Source organism: Balaenoptera borealis (genome assembly GCF_965194805.1).
Source record: "Balaenoptera borealis genome assembly, chromosome: 10".
Classification (NCBI taxonomy): Eukaryota; Metazoa; Chordata; class Mammalia; order Artiodactyla; family Balaenopteridae; genus Balaenoptera; species Balaenoptera borealis.
The window spans coordinates 55,517,970-55,544,142 of record NC_138874.1 but is presented as its reverse complement, the minus strand read 5'-3'; the positions used below and the strand labels follow the sequence as shown (position 1 = coordinate 55,544,142).

Sequence of the window (26,173 nt, the reverse complement as noted above, 5' to 3'; positions counted from 1 at the left end):
CGCTGAAACCAGGCTGATTGTTTTTTTTCTCTGCCCACCAGGCCCCTGGGGGTGAAATGTGTGAGGTTCTTCCCCGCCTATCCCGGGCTCGCCTGCCACTGCCTCTGATTTATTTTTCCTTGACTCTGATGTTTAAACTTTTCTTTACACATATTTCTATTTTATTATCTGTATTCTTGTAAGTGACTTTGAATCCTTTGTGGTATTTATTAGCTGAGGTGTAATAAATAAACGAATAATAACACCAGGATGGAAACAGAGTAAGGTTTTGGTTTGCTCAGAGTTATTTAGGGTCTTCAGCTAACACAGAATCTCAGTTTCTGGATCTTTCCAGTTTATGTTTGACTCTATTTTGAGATCATCAGTGGGTTCTGATTGCTCCAGTGAGACCCTGGAAGGGAATGAGGCAGTGGGTCTAGAAAAACCAGGCTACATTCTGATTTCTCAGGACCTCAGATGAGCGGGTGGAGGTGAGGAAGCAAAAGAAAACGGTGCAGAGGGAGACATTGCAGGAGCCGTAAGTCAGTGGAGCCAGGGAAAGAGCACATCTACAGGAGCAGAGGCTGGGCAGAGCTGTGCTACGACTTTCAGGGGCTCTGGGCACTTTTGCCTGTGTGGATTCCTTCCTCCAGAAGAATACAAAAAAATTATATTTTATGACTACTCTGGTAGAGATAAATATAACCCTGGCTGGATTCATGATTATATATTCATTCATTATATATTCATTTTTTTCTTTTGAGTTTAAAAGAAATGAAAATTAAAATATTGTCTTATCCCCTGAAAGGGCCAGGCTTGCCCTCACCGTGCCTGGTGGAGCTTCTGGGGAGCAGGCTCAGGACGAGGAACATCCCTGGGCTCAGGATTATCGGGGGAGTGCGGCATCCTGGAATGCTCCCTCAGTAGGAAGAGCAACGTGTACCAGCTGGTGGCTGGGGCCTGGGTCCCTCATGCTTCTGCCACCAGTGGAGGGGACAGATGACCAGAGACAGCAGCTCTAATTCAACTGCTTCACTTTTCAAACAAGGAAGCCAAGACTCAGGGGAGGAAGGTGTCTGATTTCCAAAATATCTGAGTGGATATTTGGTAAGCATGCTGGTAAGGTCCCTGGGGTCTGGGCAGCATGTGGTGGTCCCATGAAGAAAAGAGTCTGTGAGTGCGACCTCACCCCACAATGTGGCAGGGGTCCCACGAATGTGAAGCTCATTAATTTAGAGTTTGTGTTACCATGCGTGGACAGGGTCTCCGTTTCAGTGTGACTTTGTACTGTGGATGATGAAAGGATATACATATAAAGACAAATTAAAGTGCAAACAAAATAGGGGGGGTGTTTAAATTACCCAAGTACTTCATTATTTTCAAGCCCTCTAGAAGCACCTATTATGTTGTAACACCTAACAGTAAACCTGTGTGCTGCCCCATAGGTAATACTTACCTAGTCTTTAAAATAGGTTTATTTTATTTATAAGCAGCAAGACCTTTATAAGCACCATACTAAGAACAGTACAGAAAACCGTAAAACTCTACTTCTTAAAAAATAAAAACAGCTTCAGATTGCCAATATCTTGCCCAGATTCCTGTTTTCTGAGCGTTCTTTGTTGGAGCGTAATGGCTGTGAGGCAAACTTTTCAACTGCTAGTTGTGAGCAGACCTTGCAAATCTATAGCAAATGAATGGCCATCATCAGCAATAGCTGCTACTAGTGATTGCAGCTCAAAAGAAAGAAAAACAAACCAAAAAACCACCAAAACACAAAAGCAGTAGCAAGTAGCCCTTTGTAACCCTGGGGGCTTCGAGGGTTTCAGCACAACTGAACTTTACACAATCCTGTGGCACTGTAGTGAACCTGGGGTACATTATAATAGACGTTGCTTAATATAGTCCCGGCCCTCCCTCTGTTGGAGTTAATGGTTCAAACCATTAAACTTCTGAGGACCCCCGCTTCTGGGACTTCCTGATTTCACAAGAAAAGAATGTATTTAATTTAGTGATGAATCAGGATCAAGAATTGCCATGTTTATTTTTTTTAATAATGAAAATCCGTAAGAGTTTAAAATATGCTGAGACACACCTAGCTTAGCAAACACCATGGAACTCCACGTATCTCTGAAGTCACACATAAACTAGCCAGCACCTGAGTGCTGGTTGGCCCCCTTTGGCACTGGAACACGATAATTTATTAAGCTTCAATACTTAATAAGTGTGCACAAATATCATGCAAACGTACAGCCGTACTCACTAACGAAAAGTGTATTAGAGTCTTAGACGTATACAAAACATCTTGTAAACAAAAGGGAAGAGGTTGGTATTTTCTGTACAAAATATGCAGGCTTTCCTTTTTTTTAATAATCTGTAAGATGCATCATACTTCGGGCATTTTCAAAAAGTGAAAACTGTATAAAAATAAATATTCTATTTACAAACACACACACAGGCCAATCCCAGGTTAGAGGCATCACTGCAAAACAAAAACAAACACAAAACAACATGGAGTTAGTGTCAGTTGGTCTGTGAGTGTTTATTTCCCTTGTGGGAAATGAGGTGGGTCTTGTCCTGGGTTGGATGGGAGCTTTGGGTAGGGGAACGGGGGGAGCCAGGAACCCCCTTCGTTCCAAGACCCTGGTGCTGACTCTCAGCATCCTGAGGGTGGGAAACCACTTTCTCTTTCCAGTCATTCCCCATCCTGGCCACTAGAGGGCACTTTCTCCCTATGCTGCCTTTGGAGGCCTGGCTGTTGAATTAACTGCATCTTCCCAAAATGAATTTATGGTGTGAACCAACAGACACCAGGCTCTCTAGTTGCTTCTCCCAGACATTGTAGCTCTCGAGAGTAGGCTGTTCTTCCCCTGCTAAGCCCAACCATTTCTATCTCCTAACCATCCACAGCAACCTTGAAGAAGAAAATCTTTTTTCTTAGGGGACACACCCCTTTCCTTCTTCTTGGAGCTAACTAGGTCTACAGGAACTCACCGAGAGGGCGAGGCACGGCGAGAGAGACAGATTCTTGGGGAGGCATCTCCCTTGAGGGCTGAGCTTTCCCTTTCTCTGGTTAGGGGTGCTTTAGGTACCTGGGTGGTTTCATTGCTTTTACTGAGTCCCGTGAACTAATGAGATTGTGGGCCCTTAGCCGGAGGATTGTATTCATCTCACTGTAAGTGTGACTGCTGTCACTGGGCAGGACTGGATTAGCTAAGCGCACACTCTCAGGCAGGTAGTGGACTCCAGCCCTTTAAGGAGGAGGAACCCACACCTTGAGACCTCAGTGATAAAGGGCTGGCAAGAAGCCTCTGAGCGGGAGGCAAGGCGGAGGGAGGCCGTGGGCGGGACTGCGTGGCAGCTGCTACCTTTGCCAGGACCAGGCTGGGCTCTGGGTTAGCAAACCAGTGGCCCTGGTCGTGCCGGGGAACCTTGCACTTTGGAGGCCCTGGAGGAGTGGGGTGATTGCATGTAAGGGCACAGCCCAGTGCTGTCAGATGGCTTTAATGATGGCAAATGCAGGGGCAAGTGTGAACAAATGAAACCTCATTGTTTGTAGGAATTCTGGGAACCCAAGAGAGGTTGGGCTGCAGGTCTCATGTGCAGAAGCATGGAGCTCTGACAGCTTAAGTTCAAAGGGCAAGGTAGAGTGGTGAGCTGGCCAATCTCTAGGAGGAGGTATAGAATCTGTGTGACTTTATAGTTTAAACAACTTAGATTTCCTATATCTGGGTAAGGGCTTAAATGGCCTCTTATGAACACTATGAGACTAGCTAATAATAACTAATTTTAAAACATGGTTTAGAACTCCTTGCAGGAGAAGTATTGTATAACTTAACCACACAAAGCATAAAGACGTCATCTGTCTGGCTACATGGAAATTCCATACACTCGGGTTTGCGGATGCCTTAAAAATCATTTTTAAATGTTCTCAATTTTGTGCAGTGAGTGGGATGTTTAATGGGCACCCTGCCTGTGGGATCGTTCCTTTTTTGACCCATGTCTTGCTACCTCATCTGCAGAAAGGCCCAGAATGGAAATCGTGCATGCTTTATCCCACCATAGAGAAAGGAGCCCAAGGACATCTCTGCTCCAAGGCACTAGAACCCTGGGAAACCTTACCTTATTCCAGCAGCCCTGGACTGGCAAGCCGTCTTCACCCTGCAGTGAGGAAGGAAGGCAGACAGCTCAGACTCTGCGGGATGGCCCACCAAGCAGCAGGACAGGGGGAACAAGGGCCACAAACGTTGCGGCAGCTGATCAGGGTGCGGCCCCCCTGATATAGTCTGTTTCTTTTCTCTACGCCAGGGCCGAGCCGAAAGGAGGCAGGAAGCAAGCCCGCCCATCTGCCCACTGGCCAAGCTCACATGTAATTACAGTGCACGGCCAAGACGGGCTGTCCTAGCCTGTGGGCTCAGCAAGCAGAGGTGACCTGAATGCTGTGGAGAGGACAGACCAGAGGCCTGCTGGTCTCCGCTCGGGCTGTACTGAGTGCGGGGTGCCCGTGGGCGTCACTCAGCGCTTGGGGGCCTCAGTTTCCTCCTCCATAAAACCTGGGGAAGGTGCAGCTCTATGAAACGACCGCCCCCCACTTCTCCCATTCTCTGATTTTTTCTCTCTTCCTTAGCAGCTGGGGGAGGACATCTAGGCAATTCCCATCTGGTGATCAGTAAGGAGGAGGAGGGGTGATTTCACAGGCATTGCAACGTGGGCCTGAGGTGCCTTCAGCAAGGAGGCAGGGCTCCTGGCACAGCCATTGCTGGGGACTTGGGGGGAAGAGGCAGTGGTGGCATGGGAATCCACCGGGTGCCGCTTGTCCCCTTGGCCGGTGCACCTCCGGAGCTCCTGCAGCCTCAGGACGTCCCGAGTCTCCTGGGCCCTGCTATCCTGGCTGCTCTGGCACTCCCTGCGGGAACCTAGAAACCACTGAGAGGCAGGTCGGGGGGGTGAGGTTGAACCAGGGCAAAGATCTGGTTCTCAGTCCGGGTCTGTTAGAATTGCAGCCCAGATTCTAGAACTCCAGGCTCCAGGGCAGAGAAAGAGATGCACACGGGGTTTCAGGGGACCGCAGCAAGTGGTCAGCCCCCGCGAAGCCGGAACGGGAGCACCCTGTGCCCTGGGCCTACTCATCCACCCACGACAGGTGCCGAAGCCACTCACCTGGCATCCAGCAGACAGCCGGCCCTGCACGGGGGCCGCAGAAGTCTAGTTACCTTGTACTAAAATTCCTGATCAACAGCCCCCCTGCCCCGCCCCACGTCCACAGTAACACAGCGCAGGAGACGGCGAACAGCAACAATGAGAAACAAGAAAGGCAAGGCATGTACACTTCCACAGCGAAAGTAACACACAAATGTTACTGGAGAAAATGCCAGTTTGCATTAAAGGTCAAATCAAGATAACTTTCATTGTCCCTTTTGGGTTGGGGAGGGTCTGCAGGGCGAGGTGGTGCATCCCAGGGTTCCATGAAGCCCTCTGTCCCTTTCCCCAGCCCGCCACAATGCGACACTTCACACCGTCTCTGGAAGGGAGAGGAGCCTCCGTGGACCACAGGGGCATTCCCATTGGCACGTGGGTGGTGGCGGGGGGGGACAGAGGAGGGCTGGGCAGGCAGAGGGGAGTGACGGTGAGAAGCAGGGAGGCCAGGGCTGCAGCCGGCAGAACTCAAGTGTTCAGATCGTGGGAAGGGTCACGGCAGAGCGGACGCCTGGCTGCTGGTTAACGGAGGTGCCGCGGAGGGCGCGGGAGATCCCACGGCTGAGAAAGGCGCCTGTGTGGTGCGCGCTGCATGCTGGGGGTTCGGGGTGGGGGGGAAGGTGGGGAGCGGGGCGCGGGCGTGGGAAGGTGGGGAGTGCGGCGGGAATGGGAAGCTTGCGACGCTGCTTGCTCTGCCGTCCTCTGTGTTGCCTGTGTGGTCCTAAAAAGTCCCTTCAAGGGGCTCTGTGGTCACCTGTCAGGGTCACACAGCATCTTTTTTTTAAATAACTTTTTCTCTTCTTTTCAAAGATAATTCCTGTGTGACCCTGGGGTGGGGATGTGAGGCTGGGAATGCTCATCTGACAATTACTGGTACGAAACTAGATCCATGAGCTCCAAACCTCCTCCAGAAATTTAGGAGAGCAGGAAGTTTTCGAGCCAGTTGCCTTGGAGTGAAGTGCCATCTTCTGCTTCCCCTGCAGTATGTTGAAAGGATTGCTGTAGGAGCCTCGGGTGTCCCTGCTTGGAGAGGGAGTGGGCCCAGCGGCACCAGAACTGCCACCACTTAGGTGGGACATGCTTGGGAGCGGGTCCTAAATGTCTCCCCTCCCTCCCTGTCTCTCCCTTCCCTTCCTTAACTACATTCTCAACCTTTCCAGGTTCTTCCAGACCTTTCGGTTGTGAACCACCTAAAGATGAAAAAAAAAAGGGAAACTAAGGGAGGGTCTTGTAGTGTCTTCTGGGATTTAAGCAAAAAGGATGAACCCTACAGGATCTAGAATCCTAATTTTGGACCATCCCCTGGTTCTGGGGGTGTCACCGGGGCAGTGATCCCAGATCTATGCTGGAAGAACAGTCAGGGTACCCCCTCCCCTACTTTGGTTCTAGAACTCCTCATTCTGCCCCGTGTTTATAAGGTGCCCATCTTTCCTCTGCTAAATCGTGCGATGCTGGAGTGGAGAGGGACATGGGGCCAACTCAGGCATCTCACTGAAATGTTTTGCCAACGCTTTTCCGACTAACTGCAGTGTGTGAAGGAAGAGAAGTCACAATCCTAATAACTTGTCCTGAGAATCCACTTCCCTGCCTTTCTTTCTGGTGGCAGGTTTGTCTAGAAGCAGTTCTGAAAGGAGGGTCTGATGCAGCTAAGGTTGGCATCGGGTGGGGAGGGCCGCTCACATCAAGGTGATGGGCTTTTGAAGCAGCTGCAGGAGGAAGCCAAGAAAGCATCCCGGCAGACTCTGCATGCAAGAGGGGAACGTGGCGGGAGCCCCCTGAGGACCAGCTAAGGCAGGGTGACCCTTGGTGTCTACAGAGTGAAGAGTGACAAGCGGGAGTGTGCCGGGCAGCGGGAGAGGCACGCAGGCACAAACCGCACACGTGGGGAAGCCCACACTGGCCATGCAGGCAAGGGAGGGTGATGCCATACCAGTGGGCACGGGGCATCCAGTCCGTCCAGCCCTGGTAACCCCGGCTCCCCTTTCTCTCCTTTAAAACCTCGGTGTCCCTGTTCACAAAACCAACCACGATGATTATTTAGGTCAAGGCTGGCCAGCTCCGACTGTGGCGTGGAGAGGCCCAGTGCTACCCTGGCCAGGATGCAGGACCCTCGAGGCATCTACAAGTAAACCCCAGATCCCAGTTGATTCCCGTCTCCCCGGTTCAGCTTTTGTGCTCTCTCTGGCTCCTGGGAGAGTTGAGCTTTGGAACGTGTACATCCAGCCCCCTCTCCATCTAGACTCACTTGGAGGAAACACAGGTGAGCTTCAACTTTAGCGCATCATAATTTCAGGACCTTCAAATGGGTTGAGGGACACTTGAGAAGCCCGGCATATGTGCCAAGAATCATTCCTCACTGGCTGGTTTGGGAAGGCTTCGTGGGGTTCTGTCTACAGATTTTGGTCTGCAGCTTTACAGGTTTTAGCCGGATGGCTGGTGAGCATTGGGAGGCTGTGTATAAAAGCCCCTTTCTGGCCTCATTCTGCCCAGTTTGGGGCATAGATGGCCCTCAGGAAACGCTAAACCCCCGGTGTCCTGCATCCTGACCAAGTGGGGATTCAGACAGCTTGAACTGCTGGCCACAGAGGTGGCCGTGAAACGAAGAAGGCAAATGGGGGGTGGGTTTCACAATTGCTACACTGGCTTCCAAAGCCAGCCTGGAGCTAAGAGCCGAGGCCTGCTCCCAAATCCCTTTCCTCGTGGTGTCTCCACTTCCACACATCAATTGTTCGGCATCTTCAAAGGAAAGGGCTTTAGCGGGAATTACTTGCAGCTGTGGTTTTAGGGCAACACCAACAGCAGGCAGAATTTCATCAGTCACATGAACAGGTTGGTTTTGGTAGCATCAGTGGAGACATTTGGTTTTCATCTTTTTATTTGCCTTCTTTGTTTCCAGCTTGCAAACCTCAAGGAAAAACCCAGAACAACCAAGTGATAGATGGAAACATACCAATGGACAGGGGGCATCTAATCCAGGCGCTCCTTGGTCTCCCTTATCCCCCTTAGGCCCTCTAGAGCCTTTCTTCCCCCTCTCCCCCTGTAAATAATGGTTTAGTCCAAGAAAAAAAAATAACATCAAAACTTTAGGATCAATTCATGTGTTAACGTTAGAGACAGAAAAAAAAAAAAATGAAAGAGGGAGAAATAGATTCTCTCAAGTAGGATATTCTCCCCAGTAGGATTAGGGGTCAGTCCCTTAGCCCACCCCTCGAAGAACCTGAGAATTTGGCTAAGGCAGGTGTGGAGGGGCTGGGGAGCAATAGGGCTGAGAGCCAGAGGTGGGAGGAAATGCAGATGGACGATACTGGTTGCCAGTTTTGCTAATTCTGAGCCCAGAGTGCATCTATAATGAACAGGGGGACCCACTTCCTTCTCTTTGAGGGTTCATTTTTGAAAGGGTCTGGCCTGACAGCTTTTGTCCCAACTGGTTTTCGTCCCTTTGATATTCTATGAGGAGGCAAGGTGATTTTGTTTAGAGCCCTGGGGTGTGTGTCTGCATGTGGATGTGAATGCGGTGTGTAGGCGTGTGCACATACATGGTTGTGCATGTGTGTATATGAGCTTGCGCATGTGTACACAAGTGTGTGCGTGTACTAGTGTGTGCTCGCACGTGTGTGTACAAGTGCATGTGTGTATGTGTGTGTCCAAGGCTCATAGGTGGCACCTGGTTCTCAGCTGGGTCCTCCCGTTTTATGTGTGTCTCTGGTCCGTCCTGGTCTGAAGTCATAGGCAGCTATTTGTATATGGGTATGTTGGTTCAAGAAATTCATTTGTTTCTGAAAAGCTTCAGTAAACATTGTCTTTCTAAACTGAACCCTATTTTGTATGTGTCAGGGTCACTCTCCATTTAAAGCGGGGCTATGGGAAATTCTTTGTAATGAATTTGAGTTTGGATTTTTATATGTTGGGTTTCTCTATAAAGGGGTCAAGTGTGCCCTTGGAGAGTCTTCCTGGGAACTCTCCTCCTCTACAGAAGGCCAGTTGTCTAATGCTTGGGGGCTTCCACAGTGTCCCTTGGGGTGGGCGGCCAAGTGGTCAGAGCAAACGCTTGGAGCCAGAATAGGATTTGCCTCTTATCAGCCACGTGACTTTGGGAACTTATTTAACCTCTCTGAGCCTCAGTTTCTTCATCTGTAAAATGGGGATAATAACACCTCCCTCAAAACTTTGTTGCGATACATATAGCTGATTCACTTTGTTATACAGCAGAAACTAACACACCATTTTAAAGCAGTTATACTCCAATAAAGATGTTTAAAAAAAAACTTTGTTGCGAGGTCTTTGTGCACATTTAGTGCTTAATACTAAATGTGCACTAATACAGTGGGTGCTCAGTAAATGACAGTGGCTTCATAAAGATAGCAGTAACGATCGCTACTTCTTGTCAGCTAGTATAGGAGCCAAGGCTGCTGCCAGCGGCACGGTCTTGTGTCTACCGTGTTCCCGCAGTGGAAGGCTGCAGGGTTCCTTAGAGGGAGGCAATGGATAAGGATACTTCTGACATTTCTCCAGGTCTTTGGAAATTACCCACATTTCTTGATTCCAGAGGTTGCCTGCAATTGCCAACACATCTTTCTAAGTGAGTTTTCTAAAATGCAGATGCTTACTTAGAAAATGAGATGTGTTCAAGAGGAAACGTGTATATGCATCTTAGGGGTCATCTCATTGGCTCTAAGATACGCCCACCAATGAGGAAGTCATGGCACGATTAATCTGCAGACAGTGGACAAGCAAAACCACTAGCTGTTTGGAGGGGGAAGCCCCATGGGAAACTTTCTCAGGAATGTGGCCCCTTATTCTCTTGGGTCAGGCCAGTGCAAAAGTGAGCACAGTTCCCTAAATTCAGAGGGTGAGAGAAGCTCCCGGGGAGTGGGGGACGGTGATGATGTGCCTGTGGGTAACAGAGGGTCAGCGGTGGTCCCTTCAGGATGGGAAACTTGCACTCTGGCCCGTCATGTTCTAAGGCCACAGGAAATAGCCTTCATTGGGTGCCCCTTGAAGACAGTAGAGTAGTAACCTCACCTCCATCCTCCCTGCTCCCCGAAGAGGACACGAAAAGGGCCCTGGTGCAGAGGGGATTCTAGCTGGTACGGGAGAGGGGCAAAGAGAGTCAAGCAGCAGGGGTTTCTTAAAAAAATAAACAAATGTACAAAACTGCGTTTAGAGGAAATAAATTGAAGTTGGGGGAGTGGAAGGGAAAGGATGCAGGCTATGGGATTATTATAATGGGGTGAACATATCTAGAGGGAGAAATAGTGAAGGAGTAAAGGAAAGAAGAAGCAGGTCCAGGCCGATAGAGAGAGCAGAGGAGGGAGAGCTAGGAGGTAAGGGGGCCTGGGGAAGCAAGACACGCACACACACAAGTGTGCACACACACATGTACACCCAGGCACACACATGCACTCTCCCACACTCACACACATGTACACACACACACACACACACACACACACACCCCAGGTGGCACCTCTCGCAGAGTGGCAGGAGCCTCACTGCACGCTCTCGGACCTTTCAGTTGGCTGGCTTGCAGGCAGCTCCACGGTTACACCCAATTTTCCTGGTACCCAAATTGCCAAATTCACACCACCCTTTATCCTCTGATGGACTGTTTCATCCTAAAAGTGGCTCCTGGGCCAAATTCACAGAGCTGTTAAGGGACAGGAGAATGCCCCTAGTGACAAGGACAGAATTTTTCCCCTGGCATGTGTGTCCCCTTGGAAAACTGCCTATCTTGGGCTCTGGGCCTTGGCCACCAATACAAGGACCGTCCTCCTTCCATGAGCAGAAAGGAGACTCCAAGACCATCCTCTGGCGGGACTTGGAGAAGCATGGCTTTAAGGCTGTGAGATAGGATAACAGACGCTGGGGCACCCGCCTGAGCCTCTCTGACGGGGACCCCGGGTGTGATGGGGGCAAAGTTTGGGAGCCCCCTTCCACACTCGGTGGGCACGGGGGTTTTGAACATCTCCAGCTTCACCTCCACAAGAAACAGTGAAGCTTCCAACCAGAATGTCATCTAAGCACTCCTGGCCTTTTACTTTGACGAAAGTGTCAGCTTTCTGAGCTTCCAGGCAGCAGAAAACACTGGTCAGGGCACAGCGCTGACTCTGCCTGGACCTTTCTTCATTTTGGAGGCTTTTATTACCAAGCCCTCATCTCTCCCCTCAGAAGTCCCGTTAGGGCCGGTGGTATAAAGAGGTCTGGAAGAGAAGGTGAGATGTAGGTGGGACTCTTCTAGGACGTTCTGGCATCCAGAGAGTCAGATGTCTTGGATGGAAGAATAAGCTGGTCCTTGATTTGGAAACCTGCCCTTCAGAAGAAGTCGACTGGTTCTTTATGGTGCACTCAGAGGAAGGTTCAGGTACCTTGCCTGTTTTCTGGACTTGTCTTTTACTAAGTGACATATTGCTGATTTATATGTGGGACTGGGGGGAAGTATATAAAACCTTGGACACGGCAAGTGGAGAAGAAATATTTCCCCACTGGATCGTGGGGACTCAGCGGCTTATTCAATGACCTCGGTTCCTTGAGCATCAGAGCCACCAGCCTCCTGCCCCCTGTCCACCTGCCTGCCCTCTAGAGCACAGTCACCACCACTGGGAGGACTAGCTTTGCAGCCTTCAAATGCCCAGTGCCTCAAGCCAACTGAAAAAGTCATAAGAGATAGGTTTAACAAGTGTTAATCGAATTAACAAAGAACACTGGAACACTTTAGACATAAATTAGAAAGGAGGTTAGTATGTCAACTGAGAGGTGCAATGATCAATTATTTTAGTGGCCTAAATTCTTGGATGCCACAGTAACGAAGGTGGGCTTCCCAGCCTGCCTGAACAGGCTGGCCCATTTCTGGAAGTAGGTCTGTTTATTCCAGGGGTTTCTAGACTTGGGCTCCCCATGGATGGTCTGGGAGGGGTCGCTCTGCCCCTTCCTTCTTGTTCACAGAATATATGGGACAAATTGATTGCTTTTGACCAGCTGCCAGAAAGGGAAATTTAGGAATATGGAAGCGTTCAATAAATCGATCTTAAATGGAGGAGACTTGCATTGATGCCAGATATAAACGTACAGATTCCGGCATGTTCTAGCCATAAACACGGCTATCGGTGTTCAAAGATCAGTGGAAGGCCTGGGTTCTGGAAGCCACCTGCTCTGTCTCTAACACTCCTGCGAACTCAGAACACGTTATCATAGTTCAGGGCCTCGTTTCTCCATCGGTTCGTCCCACTCCTCTTTTACCTCTAAGATCCTTGCGTATTATTCCCACTAGAAGATGCTCTTGGGCTTCTAGGGGACGTGCATCCCACTGAGAACCCCTGTGATGAGGCAGCCAATGAGACATTCTAGAAACGAACCCAAAAGTCATCCCTCGGTCAGGTGGAGTGAGATGATCTCTCCTGGGCACAAATGTGCCACGTGTCATGTGCCATCAGGTGGCTGTGGGTGCTGTGGACACTCAGTAAGTGCGTCCTGGTGAACATGGCAGAAACCAAAGGGACAGCTGGGGGCCTCGAAAGGCACGATTTGTTTCATAGTCCTGCCGATTCTTCCCAAGAGAAATAATGGCTGGGATGGTTTTTTAAAGGATTGGCTGTGTACAACAGCTGTCTGCTTGTTCTTGGAACTGGGATTTATTTTCTCTCTCACCAGTGGCCTGGGATGCCTGGTAAAACTAAGTGTCAGAAGACTAGGACTCAGCAACGATGGATATAAAAGTATCATTTAGGGGCCCATTATCAGGGCAACCTAGAGAGAGCCGGGCATGTGACTCCTGTTACTGGATGGCAATGCTAATCTGATGGCTGCCCTGGGATTCAGCCTCCCTTTTCCACGTGGAAAAATACATGCTTCAATTTCAAGATTAGGTCCCGGGCTCCCTGTATGCTATGGATGAAGCCCCTCACTATAAAGCCTTTTAATTTAGGATGATTTATCTGGAAAAACTGTATTTCCATGTTGGGTCAGGAATCCCCAGTTGGTCATTCCACCTCACCATGATGACATTAGTAAACAGAGCCAAAGTACGAGGACTCAGACTCACCCGGTTTCCTTTGTCCCCGGGTGGTCCGTGTAAACCCTGCAATAAATCAGAGAAACGAAGACACGTTAATGAGAAAGCACAGGATGGCTGTACAGTCCTTCCTTCCAGGCTCATAAAGCTCTTTACCGGTGCCTAATTCATCGGAGACAGGCTTAATTATCCCCATTTTACAGAAGGGGGACAAAGGAGAAAACTGCTCAAGGAACTTGACCTAGAGACAGATAACGAGTTATGGGTCAAGTCAAACACAGTTTTGGTTTTCTCACTCTGCACCAATGCCCTGGCCTGCGACCGAGTTCTTCTAGATGGTTCATGATGAGGACACGGTCTGGGCGCAGAGACCTCTGCTGGAAGGGCAGGTATTCGCATGGCTCTCCCACCAGCCTCTTGCTAGAAAAATGACTCCAAAGCTCCTGAGCCCCTCTTTTCAAGGTGCCAGCTGCTCCCCTTGTCTGTAGCTGGGGAGTGGGCACAAGGCACAGACTGGCCGGAGGTGCCTACTTAGCCAAAGCACAGCCGAGCATGGAACCCACGAACAAGTGTATGACCTTCAAGCGGGTGGGAAACCAAAGTCCTGGCTCTCGTAGGCAGCCGACTTCTATAAGCCAGCAAGGAGACGTCGGCTGCAAATGGAAAGCCAGTCCTGTGGGAAGCTGCCCATCTCAGGAGACGTCCCCTTGCCTCATGGTGATCTGGACCTGGTTCGGTCCCTCCTCGAGGGTAGGGGCCGTGGCACAGTCACCTGTGAGACCCCCGCTGCCTTGAGCACAGAGCCCTGCCGCGGAAGGTGCTCATCTGTGTTTGCTACAGCCAGTCAGACGGTGCACACGGCTGAAGACACGGCTCCCTAACGGGGGCCGTGTGCTCCAGGGTTTGCCTCCAGCGGTGCCCGGCGGGGACGTCCTAGAGCGTGGGCTAGTGGCTGTTGGCTGCTTCCACTGCCACAGAACTGAGAGCTGTCGCTTGGCCCTGGATTTTTTGCCCCAGGCTCTGGGTATTCTCTTTTGACAGTGCTTCTGTGGGGGACCAGGGCAGGTGGAGAGCAACCTCTGATCCCACGAGACTTACAGGAAGCCCAGCTGCTCCCGTTGGTCCTGTCATCCCAGGGTCGCCTTTGCTGCCCTGAAACCGGAGAAAGAACACATAAGCCTTCTCTGACATGGTAACAACCTCCCGTCAGCCATTTTCTGTTTTCATACAAAACTTGGGAAACCTTTCCAGTCTCTTCAAAGAGACCCCCCCGCCCCACAAGGAAGCAAGGGCGGGGTGAAGGTGGGGTGACTGCTGAGGACTCTGCCCCGAGGAGGGGGCTGGGAAGCCTCTCTCACCCTCCCTCCACGGAGCCTGGCCCCCCAAGGCCCTTAGGAAGGACTGGACAGTGTCTAGCGGGGGTGCTAGCTGGCCAGAGGCAGAAGCAGGGGAGGAGAACACGGAGCAGGAAACGGGCAAGGGAGACGGGGGAGAACGGGGAGAGGAAGAGAGCTCCGATTTCTCTTTGAAGCTGTGTCACCCCTCGGAGCAGCCACCCTGGTTCCCCAAGTGGCTGGTGATCTCAGGGAAGCCCACGTGTCTCTCCAGAAGCTCCCCACCCTCTCCTCCCTCCCCTCCGCCAGCTGTGGGATCCGAGAGCCCAGCGACAGAGCCCCCGGCGGCAGACGGCAAGAGGGAGAGCTGCTCCCGCAGGCGGAGAGCCCAGCAGACGGCCACTCAGAGGTCCAGCGCCCGAGCTGGCCCCCCAGCGACCCCGGGCCCCACGGTGCGGAAACCGGGCCTGGCTGGGAGGAGCTGATGCCCGGAACTCCTGCCTCCGCCCGCCGCCCGGGCTGCGGGAGACGTGACCCACGGAAGCCGGCCTGAGGCCCAGGTCTCCTGGCTTCCTGATGTCTCCCAGGTTTTCTAACACCACCTGGCACTCTGTTTCATGCCGTATCCCTAAATCACTGCAGAATTGAGGCGTGTCCGGTGACAGCAGGGCCTGGGGCCTTGTGTGGCGCCTGGGACCGATGCCAGGTGACCGGAAGCTGAGTGAAGGAAGCTCTCCAAGTCTCGGTCCACTTGTAGCTACAAAATGAGCACCTCAGGCCTGCCTGCCCCGCCATGGGCTGGGAGGATCATCAAGAGAAGACATGGATGAGGTGCTTGCCGGGTCGAGGAGGAACGGATCGGGGCCGAGATGGCTGGGCTGACGCGGTGGCCCTGTGGGCTGCAGGCGCAGGGGCTGAGGACCCGAGGCTGAGAGGGGCAGCAGGGCCCCTTGTCCTGGTGGTCCAGGCTCCCGGCTCGCTGAGCACTCACCCTCTCTCCCTTTGGTCCCGCTGGGCCTGGAACTCCAATTGGTCCTGGAGTACCCTGGGGAGGTGAAAGCGCAGAGGTGAGGGTCCTGACGCCGAGGGGAGCCCCGGGAGCCCCGCGCGACACCTGGAGATGAGCAAGGTCCAGAGGCCCAGTTTTCAGGGTTGGCGAGGCCAGGCTTGTTCAGGGCGGTCATTGGACTGGGCCGCGTTCCTGTTTGGGTTTGGGGGCCTCGGGGAGAGAGCGCCTCCCCCCTGCCTCAGAGCCAGATTTGAGGAAGGTACCCCTTTGGTTTCACAACCAAGCTTGCCAAGGCTGAAAACGGCAGAACAGTTGCTTAGTTTGCTCCCAGAAGCGCTCGGGAGGGAGTCGACGCCATCCCAGGGGTGGGGAGGCCGGGGGCTGGCACCCCTTTGCTGACGCAGCTCCACATGCAGCGGGAGGGTCTTCATGCCACAGAGACCGATGCAGACGCACACACAGAGGCAGGCGTGGGAGGGTCATTCAGCCACCGCCCACTCCACCCGCCCCCACTGTGGGCCCTGGCCCTGGCCTTCAGCCTCCGGCCAGGCCTTCCGTCCCCATCCCAGGCCCTAGGGAACAGGCTGGATTGGAGAGTGGATTAGTATGCTTCGGATGCCTGCTGACACTGGCCCGGCAGGGAGGTGTGTCCTAAGCACTCCTGACTCGGGGCTGCAGCCCAGGGGGGGCAGCTGGAGCATCAGAGCTGTGTTGATTAGAGACACAGCAGGGCTTGCTAAGGCATAATTAAACATCTTCTCCAGGTTCCTAATTTACGGCCCGACTAGACGAAGTCTGTATTTCCAAGCTTCCTATTGCTCTGCCTCGGTGATTATATTTCTTGCTCAGGACATGAGGACTGGGCCTGGGCCTGTGGGCGGTTCCCGGTGGTGCTCCGAATGTAGCTGTGATAGGCAGGGCAGGAGCAAGGTGGGGAAAGGCTGATTTACTTTACATGAAAATAAAAAAGAGGATAAGATGTTCTCGGTGGCCCCTCTGAGGGAAGAAGGAAAGCTGTGGACATCTGCGACAGAGTGTCAGAATAGCATTCTGGAGTCACTGGCCAGCTTCAAGTCCTGCCTCAAAGGCCTATAACTGTGATATTGGAGAAGTTTCTTGGCTTCTCTAAGGATCAGTTTTCCCACCTGTAAAATGGGAATAATAGCATGAGTGTCTGCTTCCTAGGTTGCGGCCAGGTTAGAATGGATGAATACATGTCACACATTTGGTGCTGGGCCTGACACCTAGGAAGTGTCCAGTAAATGTCCTGGCAGGGTAGGATCACTCTTCCCATAAACATTTTCCTTTAAGGTTGTGTTATTGATTTTATAAGAACAAAACCCTTCAGGTCCAAAGGGGACAGAATATATGAATGTGCACCGCTCCCCTCTGTCCAATATGAATGAAATAAGTAGTTGAGAGGAAAGTCATGGTTTCTCTGATTCCAGCCACAGATAATGCCCCGAGCCCAGATTGGCCACCTGGGAAAGGTGTGCTAGGTGCAAGGAGGATGGAAAGAAAGGGACTGTGGTGGGGGGCAGCTGTGGTGCCACAGGAAGTGAAAGGTGTGGTTGTGACATGCCGTCAGAACACTGAGCTGGGACTCGCCTGTGTGCTCCTAAGTGCTACACCTGCCCTCACCCATCAGTGCGGCCCCCACCCACATACACACCAGACTGATGGTTGCACAGGACTAGAAAGCCCTTGTGGGCAGACAGGAGATGGACAGAGCTCACAGCATGAAGACAACACAGCATGACGGGCACATACAGACACTTGTGTTTGGTGGGGATGAGTCACGGCCCAGACCCCTAGGGCTGGGGTCCCAGGCTGAAGTCAGCACTCCTTTAGGAACAGAGTCTTTGCTGCTGGAGCAGCCTCCCACCCCACAGCCAGTGTTCTGGAAATTCAGATTTGAGGACCCTGGGTGCATTCTACGGACAGGGAAATTTAGATGAAGGCCAGCTGTCTTTGGTCAAGAGGCCTAAATAAGCACTTCTGAACTGAGCACAGATGGCACTTTCTGGTGTTGGTGGTGGGATAAGGCATGACTCACTGAAAAAATGAGGCCACAGCAGGACAGACAAAAGGGATTACAGGCCAGGGGTGGGTTGGGGAGGGTGGGTTGAGGGGTAATGGAGAAGTGACACTCACCGGTGGCCCAGGCCTGCCGTCCAAACCTGAAGCTCCCTGGACAAAGGGAACAGTTTGACCAAAAGAAGGGGAAGGGAGGAATGGGAGGGAGAAAAAGGGACCAGGGAGGGAAGAGGTGAGTGAAGCAGTGACTCTGGACAGACATAAATGCTGGTAATTAAACAAAATGGGAGAAATAAGCTTGGGAGGACAGGTAATGTATTCACATGAAAACCAACAAAAACATGGAGACACTGAGTGCAGTGTGGCCAACTGCTGAGCAAGCTGGGTGGAGATCAGTGCAGGTGGCCGTTCCGATCCTCTGTGCCCCCTGCTCCCCTCTCTCCTTTCATCCTCTCTCAGAAACCTCTCTTCCAAGGGATTGCAGTGTTCCAGGGAAAGAGATATAGAAAGTAAATTCATGGAGAGGTGTCTGGAACCAGAGCTAGTGCATCCTTCCCGGGACCAGTCTTACTTGGGGAAGACACGCCTACATGGCAGGTGGGGCCCAGGTAAGGGTGGTCTTCCCAGCCTTTTTTGCATACCTGTTGAGGCGAGGCCGCACTGGGGGACCCCAGGAGGCTCAGCATTGAATTACAGCATCCAGCTTTGAAATCTGGGTAGAAGCTGGCCTACTTCAACTTCAGCTAGGTGGGAGGAGTTGGGGCCTTGAGTGATAATACTAATGATGCCTGACATTCCTCTGGCATTTGACAGTTTGCAAAGCTTAACGCAAACTCAATCCATTCATATTATCCCAGACAAGGCCTCTTTTATAGAAAAAGCCTTTAGGGGCAGCTGACTGGGACAGAGGTCTAAGGCCATGTATCCCTTGGAATAAACTGTCTGGCAGGTGGGATGCTATTAAGACCCACTCACTATGCAGCATCCAGTGATATATACAGTGGGAATTAGAGCTCTTGTTCCAATGCTGGGCTATGACGCTGCCCCTACAACCCACCTAGGAGAACAGGGGTACAATTCTCTGATGATGCCAATAAGACAAAGCAGGGAGAGAGCAACTGGGACACCCTAGGCCAGTAAGGACTGAGTTCTTGAAATCTGCTTCCAACTGAGCCTCAGAAAGGAGCCTAGGCCTCAGAATTTTAAAGGTGGGGGGATACCCCCAGGTAAGGGAGGGCAGGGAGCTGCTTCCTCCTGGGGGAAGGGTGTTGGGTAGCAGGATCCTACAGGGCCTCGCTTCTGAGTCTTAGGACCACATAATTCTGGGACCAATCTTGCGTATGGCCTAGAGAGTTGTGGTTCTCAAACCCAGCTACAACGTCAGCATGTCCCGGGGTGATGTTAAATAATACAGATGACTGGGCCCTACCCCAGCCCAATTCAAACAGAATACAGCATACTTGAAAAGCTCCAGGCGGTTCCAATGTGCAGCCAGCACTGAGAACCACTTCTGTAGGGCAAATAAGAGGAACGCAATAGCATGTGCCTGGAAACACAGGCTGCTGCTATAGGAAGTAAAACACTGAGGGGAAGCCTAAAAACAGAACTTTAGCTAAACATCCATATACTTTGTCTATGCAGCGTTAATACTGAGTTATCTTGAGAGGTCTGGCGCAGAGGGCATGAACTGGAGTTTTTGGGGCCATACGTGAGCCACTGACATATTTTGTATGGGTTGCAGCATTGCAGATAATTTTGATTTAATATTAGAAAATGAGGAGATATCCCATCAAATGCCAGAGGTGTAGCTTCCTTAGAAAAATTAGAATATGCAGAAATACTGGACCCTCATTCCCCCGAAGCAACAGTCAGCTGAACTGAGTAGGGCTGTTACCACAGTCCCCGCCACTCCTTATTGTCCCTCTGACGTCCACGTTAGTTGCCCTTTATGAACACTGCTTGCTCTGTTGTTTTCTTAAGCTAGCCAAAGCACTTCTCTGTACCCATGTCTCTATCAAAAGTTGAAAAATTAAAGATAGACTGGGTACTTTTTCTTTCGTCTGGCGCTTGCTTTGTTTATATTACCTGTATGGTCTTCATTTCAACCCCTGACTGAATTCCCCAATGTTCACTAGGGTTATTGGAGCCATGAAGGTGAACAAGGAGAGGTTTGTGGTTGAGTTGGGGTGGGCAGGAAGGCGCTTTAATAGTAAAAAGTACTTAGTCATTTTGGACACAGCTTAAGACATGGGAAAGTGTCTGCTAAAGTCATCAGTTTACTGTAGTCTGTCAAGCGAATCAGCTCCTTAAATATTCCCACATTTGATGCACTAATGAGGTGTAATCATACCTTTTGTTCTTGCTGTTTGGTTGCTGTGATTACATTAACCAGACCTTCAAACCCTGCCAAGCTGGGGCATCTGGGCTTCCCATCATTCCTCTGCTTTTTACAGCTTCCTGGGGGTGGGAACTGGCCTTGTGCCCAGCACAGAGGAAGCCTTCGTGGCTGGAAAGAGCCCTTTGCAAGGCTGTGGCCTCAGTGAAGGAGCAGCCTCTGGTGTAGCCAGGCCATCGACTTCACATATGACCTCAAGTGACTCACTTTTTTCTCCGGGCCCACCAATAAAATGATTATAGGGAATCCTAAAGTCCCTTCCAGATCTTGAAAAACAAACAAGAAAAGAGTGCCAGCCTCACTGGGGTGTGAGGGAGGATGGAGCCCAGGGCTCCGGGATGGGTGGAGGGACGCGCTCACCTGGAGACAGGTGAGGCAGTGATGAGACCATCAGTCACTGGAGCTTGGGGCAAAGGAATTCGCCCAGTCCAGGCCCGACATCCGGAGATGCAAATGCCTTCTGAGCAGCCCCTGTCCTGACCTGGAGCCTTTAGCTGAGATCAGAGATCTCAGGGAACCAAGATGTGAATGGCCTTAGCCTGCTGGGACCAGAGGATCTGACTTTTTGCAAGCTTTTCTGCTGTGGCCAGTGCTTAAGAGCAGAGAGCAGGGGCTCTCTTGGGGTCTGCCTGGGAAAGTAGGAGAGACATGAATACTCTATTGTCCCAATGCTCCCAAGTCCTCTAAGCTTGGCCCCATTAAGGGCAGATTTTTATTGCCTCAAACAAGCACAAGTAGGGCCTAAGGCTGTTCTCTGGCCCCTTCTGGCTCCCAGCTGGGTCCTCCTTGGGGTGGGGGGCTTTGTCGTATTCAGATTCACATTCCTCCAGAACCTAGGCCAGGTCCAGCCCAGAGGAGGCCCTCGGTAAGAGAGTTAGAGCCTACGGTCTCGTCCGGGTGGGAAAGCAAAACCCCACGGAGCTCTGGAATGCTCAGAACTTTAGAACCTCGAGTTTTCCAGTCGCCTTCTCCCAGGGCCCTGCCCAGCACCTCGTCAGGACCACCCGGCCAGGCTCCTCACACCAGTTTGCTGGGTGCACGATACTTACGGGTAATCCCAGAGGACCTCGGTCTCCTTTTTCTCCCTGGACGCCCTTTTCTCCTTTTCCTCCATCTAGTCCTGCTTCCCCCTGAAGGAAAGGGAGATGGGCGAGATCACAGAAGGGCATGGCCCAGACAACTCGTTCTTGCATTCTGGGGTCCTGCAGATGGGGATGGGTGGTGGGGAGGGATGGTAGATAGAGGAGGGAGGAGGTGGAGGTGCCTGACCCAGGGGTGGCAGGCTGGGGACTCCAAGAATTGCTGAATTCTTAGCCTGGCTCTGCCTCAGTTACAGTCAGTTACTACAGAGTATCTCTGTGGTAACTTTGAGGTCCCCAAAGGGAAAAGGGATGGCAGGAGTAGAGACAAACCCATAGGTCAGTTCCAGGTCAGGCTTTGGCATAGATGACCATTTGCATAGCAGAAAAACTGGGACCCTGCAGATACTGGATGGCGAATGCCTGAAATGCCACCACTGGAGCTCTGAGGCTCCCACACTAACCAGGAGAGGAAACTGCCTAATAGTCCCCTGGAGAACGCCAGTGTAGGAGACAAGGGCTGTTGTCATGCCAGCAGCCTCCAGCCCCTCTTATCCATTTGAAATGCTGGGGTTGGGAGCTGGGAGAGTCCCAGGCCAGAGTCCAGTGGGCTTGGCCCTGGGAAGGGGTCCCTTGCTATGACACCCTCTGTCTGCCACCTATACTTCAGGGTGAGTGAAGGGTCTGGGGCAGGTTACATGGAAAAAGGATTTCATCACTGGCTAAGAATCTAACCTGTCACTCTGTAGGGTTGATTGATGGATGGGAAAATTCTGAATCCAAAGCCTGCCCAGTGTCAATGATGGATGTTAACAGGACCACAGGACTTTATTCTGTCCTAATGGTACCCCACTGGCTGAAGTGTCACATGATTTCGTTTAGGGAAGGGGTCAGCTGGGTCCCCTGTCTCTGAAGCATTTTCTCTCTTTTCTGCCTTCACTGACACAGCACCTTCACCCAACCTCTTCACCCAGCACCTGTCACGTGATCTCTTCTTACCTTTGGTCCAGGAACGCCTTGGAGCCCCTGCATTTGGAACCAAAACAAAGCACCTCTGGTTAAGTTGACTTCCTTGTCCACAAGTTGGACCACAAAAAAGCAAGGGCTTAGGGTACAGAGCCTGGCCTGGGGCCCCTGCCCAGGAGAGGTAGAAGGGAATGTTAAGGGGGGGCCAGCTTAGGACTTCCTGGGGTGGGGTCTGAGCCAGGCTTCCCCAGCCAGGGACTGAGAATCTCTCTGTGGCCCTCACAGCTGACTCATGAGAGAAGATTCAGAGTTTCATGAAGGCAAAATTCAGAGGGAACACAGCAAAAATTAAATAATATGTGCAAAGTGCTTAGAGTAGCATCTGGCACATAGTAAGTTGCAATATACTTTGGCTACTGTCATTATTACTACTACTACTACTACTACTACTACTACTACTACTACTACTACTACTTGTACCAATGACAATGGGTGGCCCATCACCACGGGGACTGTGAACCCGGCAGAGGCAAGGACCAGCATCTGTTGGTTTAGGATGCTTGGGGACCCTCGAGGAACAATGCATAGGGGACCCTTTAAAGGTGCCTTATCATCTGTAACTATGGAAAGGCCAATCCAGTGGGGCTGGTTTTAAATGGGTCACTTTCTATTTTAATCCTGGTCTTCTTGCTGGCTGGTTAGCAGGAATAAAAGAGGGAGAGGAGCAGATGTCTGATGGCAAAGGGCAGAACCGAGTGACAGAATGACTCCTACTCCTGCAAGGAGGGACCAGAGCCTAGGACCGGACCTCGGGGCTGCCATGCCAGTCAACTGTTTCCAGGAAACCAGGCGATGGCCAGGCTCCTTGGTGTCACAGAGATGATGCCTGTTTAAGGTGGGAGGGAAGAGGAGCAGGGAGGGGCTTGTGGATGTGAAAATCCCACCGTAGAAGCAGGAGGTGATAGTGATCTAAGGTTGAGGTTAAGCCCAGTGATTGCCATGGGGAGGGGATGTTAGGGACCTAATCACAGTGGACTGAAACACAGACAAGCCCTCCAAACTTACCGGAGGTCCGGGAGGTCCCTCTGGCCCTGGTGGCCCAGGAACCTAGAAGCCAAAGGGAGACAGTTAGCCCACTCCCTGTTATACTGTAAGGGGTCCTGCCTTCTGCCATAGCCTGGGGTCCGGCTAGGGACTGCAAGGCCGAAGGACAGAACTACCAGCACACAGTCTCCCAAACAAAGGCTTAGAACAGGTCAGAAACTCACAGCAACTCATCAGCCTGCACAGCGTTTCGAAAAAACAAACAAACAAACAAACAAACATTGCCATGAAATACCCTCAAAATGTCTATTCTTCTGGATATTTTTGAAAAACCAGAAAATCTGGCCGCCTCAGGCTCTTGTTCTTGCATGGCAACAGTTGCCTGGAGCTCAATGAGAGCTTTCCCTTCCGGGTGGGGCTTGAGTTCTTCGGTTTACCTCAGTCCTCACCACTCCCTATTATTTTTAACCCAGACTTCTTGCATTCATTTGTTGCATGCCTGGTCCTGGTTGGCATTTGGGTTTGAGACCTTTAGCTTAAAGGAAGAGAGACTGGTTGTCTGGAATGGGGGGAGACTGAGATGCTTCTGAAGAATATTCCTCAAGCTCCCCAGGTTTGTAACAGACAGGATGGGGACTGTGGGTCTCCGTTTCTCTTGAGGGCAGGTTAAAGTCAAAGAGATTCGGACTGGACAGAGAACACGAAGGAACCCAGGGCGGTCTTCCTCTCTACGGAGGATGCCGCGCAGGGTAGATTCTGTCCCTGGTGAAGACGGACATCCATTTGTCCACAGTCAGCCACCCAAGAGGCAGGAAGGAGACCCGCCTGCTGGCCCCCCTCACTTCGGCTTCTGGACTCTCCTTGGGCACCTCACCTTCCCAGGGACAGAATCCCCTGGAGGGTGGCCAGCATGGGGACCCTCTGCCAGGTGACTATAAAGGGAGCCTCTGCACTGGGCAGACAGGGGATCCCTGTTGTCGCTTGGGACATGTGGACTTCTTAACTCCATAATACTATAGTCTCCTTGCAGGGAACTCAATCTTTGGAAACTCTACGTTCTTAAAAAAAAAAGTTTACTGCTTTTTTTCTTATTATAAACAAGTAATTCATATATCTTGATTGGGGTAGAGATTATATAAATCTATGCATGTATTAAAATTCATAGAACTGTCAAAAAGTCAATTTTACCGTATTATCATTTTACTATATGATAATTTAAAAAATAAAAAAACGTAAAGGAATACAAATTCATTAACATATTAGTAAATTAAAGAGAACTGAAAGAAGAAAAAAGAATAAATAGCTCTGAGTAATGCTAATATTTTGCTTTATTTCCTTCTACTCTTTTTTGATGTATAAAATGTATTTGAATGTATGGCTATACTTACGATGATATCATATATATATAAAATTTGGTCCTCTTCTCTTTTTCACTTAACACAAAACCCATTTTTCCGTTTTTTGTATGTTCCCCACAAGCCTGGTTTCAATGTTGATGTGTTATTCATTGACTGGAATAAAAATGAATTCCTACCTAGCCAGGGCTTGGAGCAGGGCTTGGCATAAGGAAAGCTCTCCAGCATGGGGACTATTATTACCATTAGTATTTTGTGGTAAGTTATTTAATCATTTCCTTCTTGTTAGAAATGCAGGCTGTTCCCAATTTTTAGTTTAAGTACATCTGGAAGGAACATTTTTGCATATTATGCTTTTCCTGAATTTCAGAGCATTTCTTTAGGAGCCTATCCAAATAAATAACATATATGTTATACAATCAGTTCTGTGTTACTAAATGCAGATGGGGTTTGGTGACACTGAAGGGTGACCGAGGGTTTGGTGGTCTCTCTCTGCGGTGGTGTCTGGGTGGCCCAGGCCCTTCCACCAAATAGCCTCTCCCTCACGTATCCTCGACCTCTGTTGCTTTCCTGGCTCTTACCCTGAGCCTGATTCCCTCCCATGTTATGAGAAGCTGGCTTCCATCCTGACTACCGCTCACTCCACTCTTCTCCCCTTTTCCCTTAACCACCACACTTCTCAAAAGAATAATGCCTCTCTCTGGAAACCCTACCTCTGGAGCTTCTAGGCAAACTCCAACAGAGTCTTCAAGACCCTGCTCCAATGACCCATCTTCTGGGGTGCTCACCCGACTCCCTGAGCTGCTGCCATTCTAGTGCCCACGACTGGGCACTGTTTGCTGCACAGGGATGGTCTTATTTTCCTGTCTCCAGGCTCTAGCACTGGAATGGAACATGGCAGGTGCTGTGTGAATACTGCTGAGGGACTTGATTAATGGGAAGACTGTGGAGCAGACCTGTGGGTCCTTGCTGACCCCTGAGGTGCCCAGGAAATGTTCAGCTTCCTGCACTCCTCCTGTGTCAGGCAGTTGTGAGTTTCTTTCTAGAGCACGGAAGTGATGTGCACACTGGAGAGACTGTGGTGTGACAAGGTCCCTGTCAAATAATCCCTGTGACACAAGCAGCAGAGCAGGCACAACCTACCTCCACTCCTGGGTCACCCTTCTCCCCGGGTTCTCCTTTCTCTCCCTGTGGGCACAAAACAACATGGCGTGGATGCCAGCACTCGGGGGATCCTGGGACAGACACCCTCAAATCTGTGACAAACCTGACCAGTACTAGACTAGGCCTAGATATCAGCAAGGACCACCTGGGAGGCTGCAGAGGTAGCTGGCCTGAAGGACGAAGGCCAGGGCAGGGGACTTGTGATCACTGACTTCCTGAATCTGAGGTTCTAGCACGTGGGAGGAGAGGCTGATATTCTGTATGGATCCTGCGGGGCAGAGGCCCTAGGATGGACCTGGGACTCGTTTCTAACCAGTAGAATATGGTCTATTGGCAAAGATGATGGGATGTCACTCTTGTGATTATGTTACAAGCTTACGTTACAAATTATACATGTTATACAAATGATAGGTTAAGACTGTGTTACAAGTATGTTACACACACACACACACACACACACACACACTCACACACCTGTCTTGCTAGGATGCACTGAGAGATGCCTGCTGGCCTTGGTCTTGAAAAAGCAAGCTGCTATAATATGATCTGCCTACTAGAGGGAAGGCCGAGTGGCCGGGAACTGTAGGTGGCCTCTAGGAGCTGAGGGAGT

At 51.0% G+C, this 26,173-nt stretch overlaps 1 protein-coding gene across 7 annotated transcripts in view; it reads right to left on the bottom strand.

The window, feature by feature from the left end:
* Nucleotides 1–2,001: 2,001 nt before the first annotated feature.
* LOC309635720 (uncharacterized protein) overlaps nt 2,002–26,173 on the bottom strand; it is an 85,043-nt gene continuing 60,871 nt past the window's right edge. For 2 of the 7 annotated variants that reach the window (XM_082407289.1, XM_082407294.1), the window contains 11 exons: nt 25,543–25,587; nt 23,066–23,107; nt 22,034–22,060; nt 21,005–21,085; nt 17,678–17,713; nt 15,506–15,559; nt 14,279–14,332; nt 13,211–13,246; nt 8,123–8,209; nt 4,099–4,137; nt 2,002–2,458 (listed from right to left, as the gene is read on the bottom strand). In XM_082407289.1, coding sequence (XP_082263415.1) covers nt 2,456–2,458; nt 4,099–4,137; nt 8,123–8,209; nt 13,211–13,246; nt 14,279–14,332; nt 15,506–15,559; nt 17,678–17,713; nt 21,005–21,085; nt 22,034–22,060; nt 23,066–23,107; nt 25,543–25,587 — 504 coding nt within the window. In that variant the 3' untranslated portion in view covers nt 2,002–2,455. Of the gene's footprint in view, nt 2,459–4,098; nt 4,138–7,102; nt 7,181–8,122; nt 8,210–13,210; nt 13,247–14,278; nt 14,333–15,505; nt 15,560–17,677; nt 17,714–21,004; nt 21,086–22,033; nt 22,061–23,065; nt 23,108–25,542; nt 25,588–26,173 lie in introns of all 7 variants that reach the window. The other 5 variants (XM_082407290.1, XM_082407295.1, XM_082407291.1 and 2 more) reach the window with 5 other exon arrangements.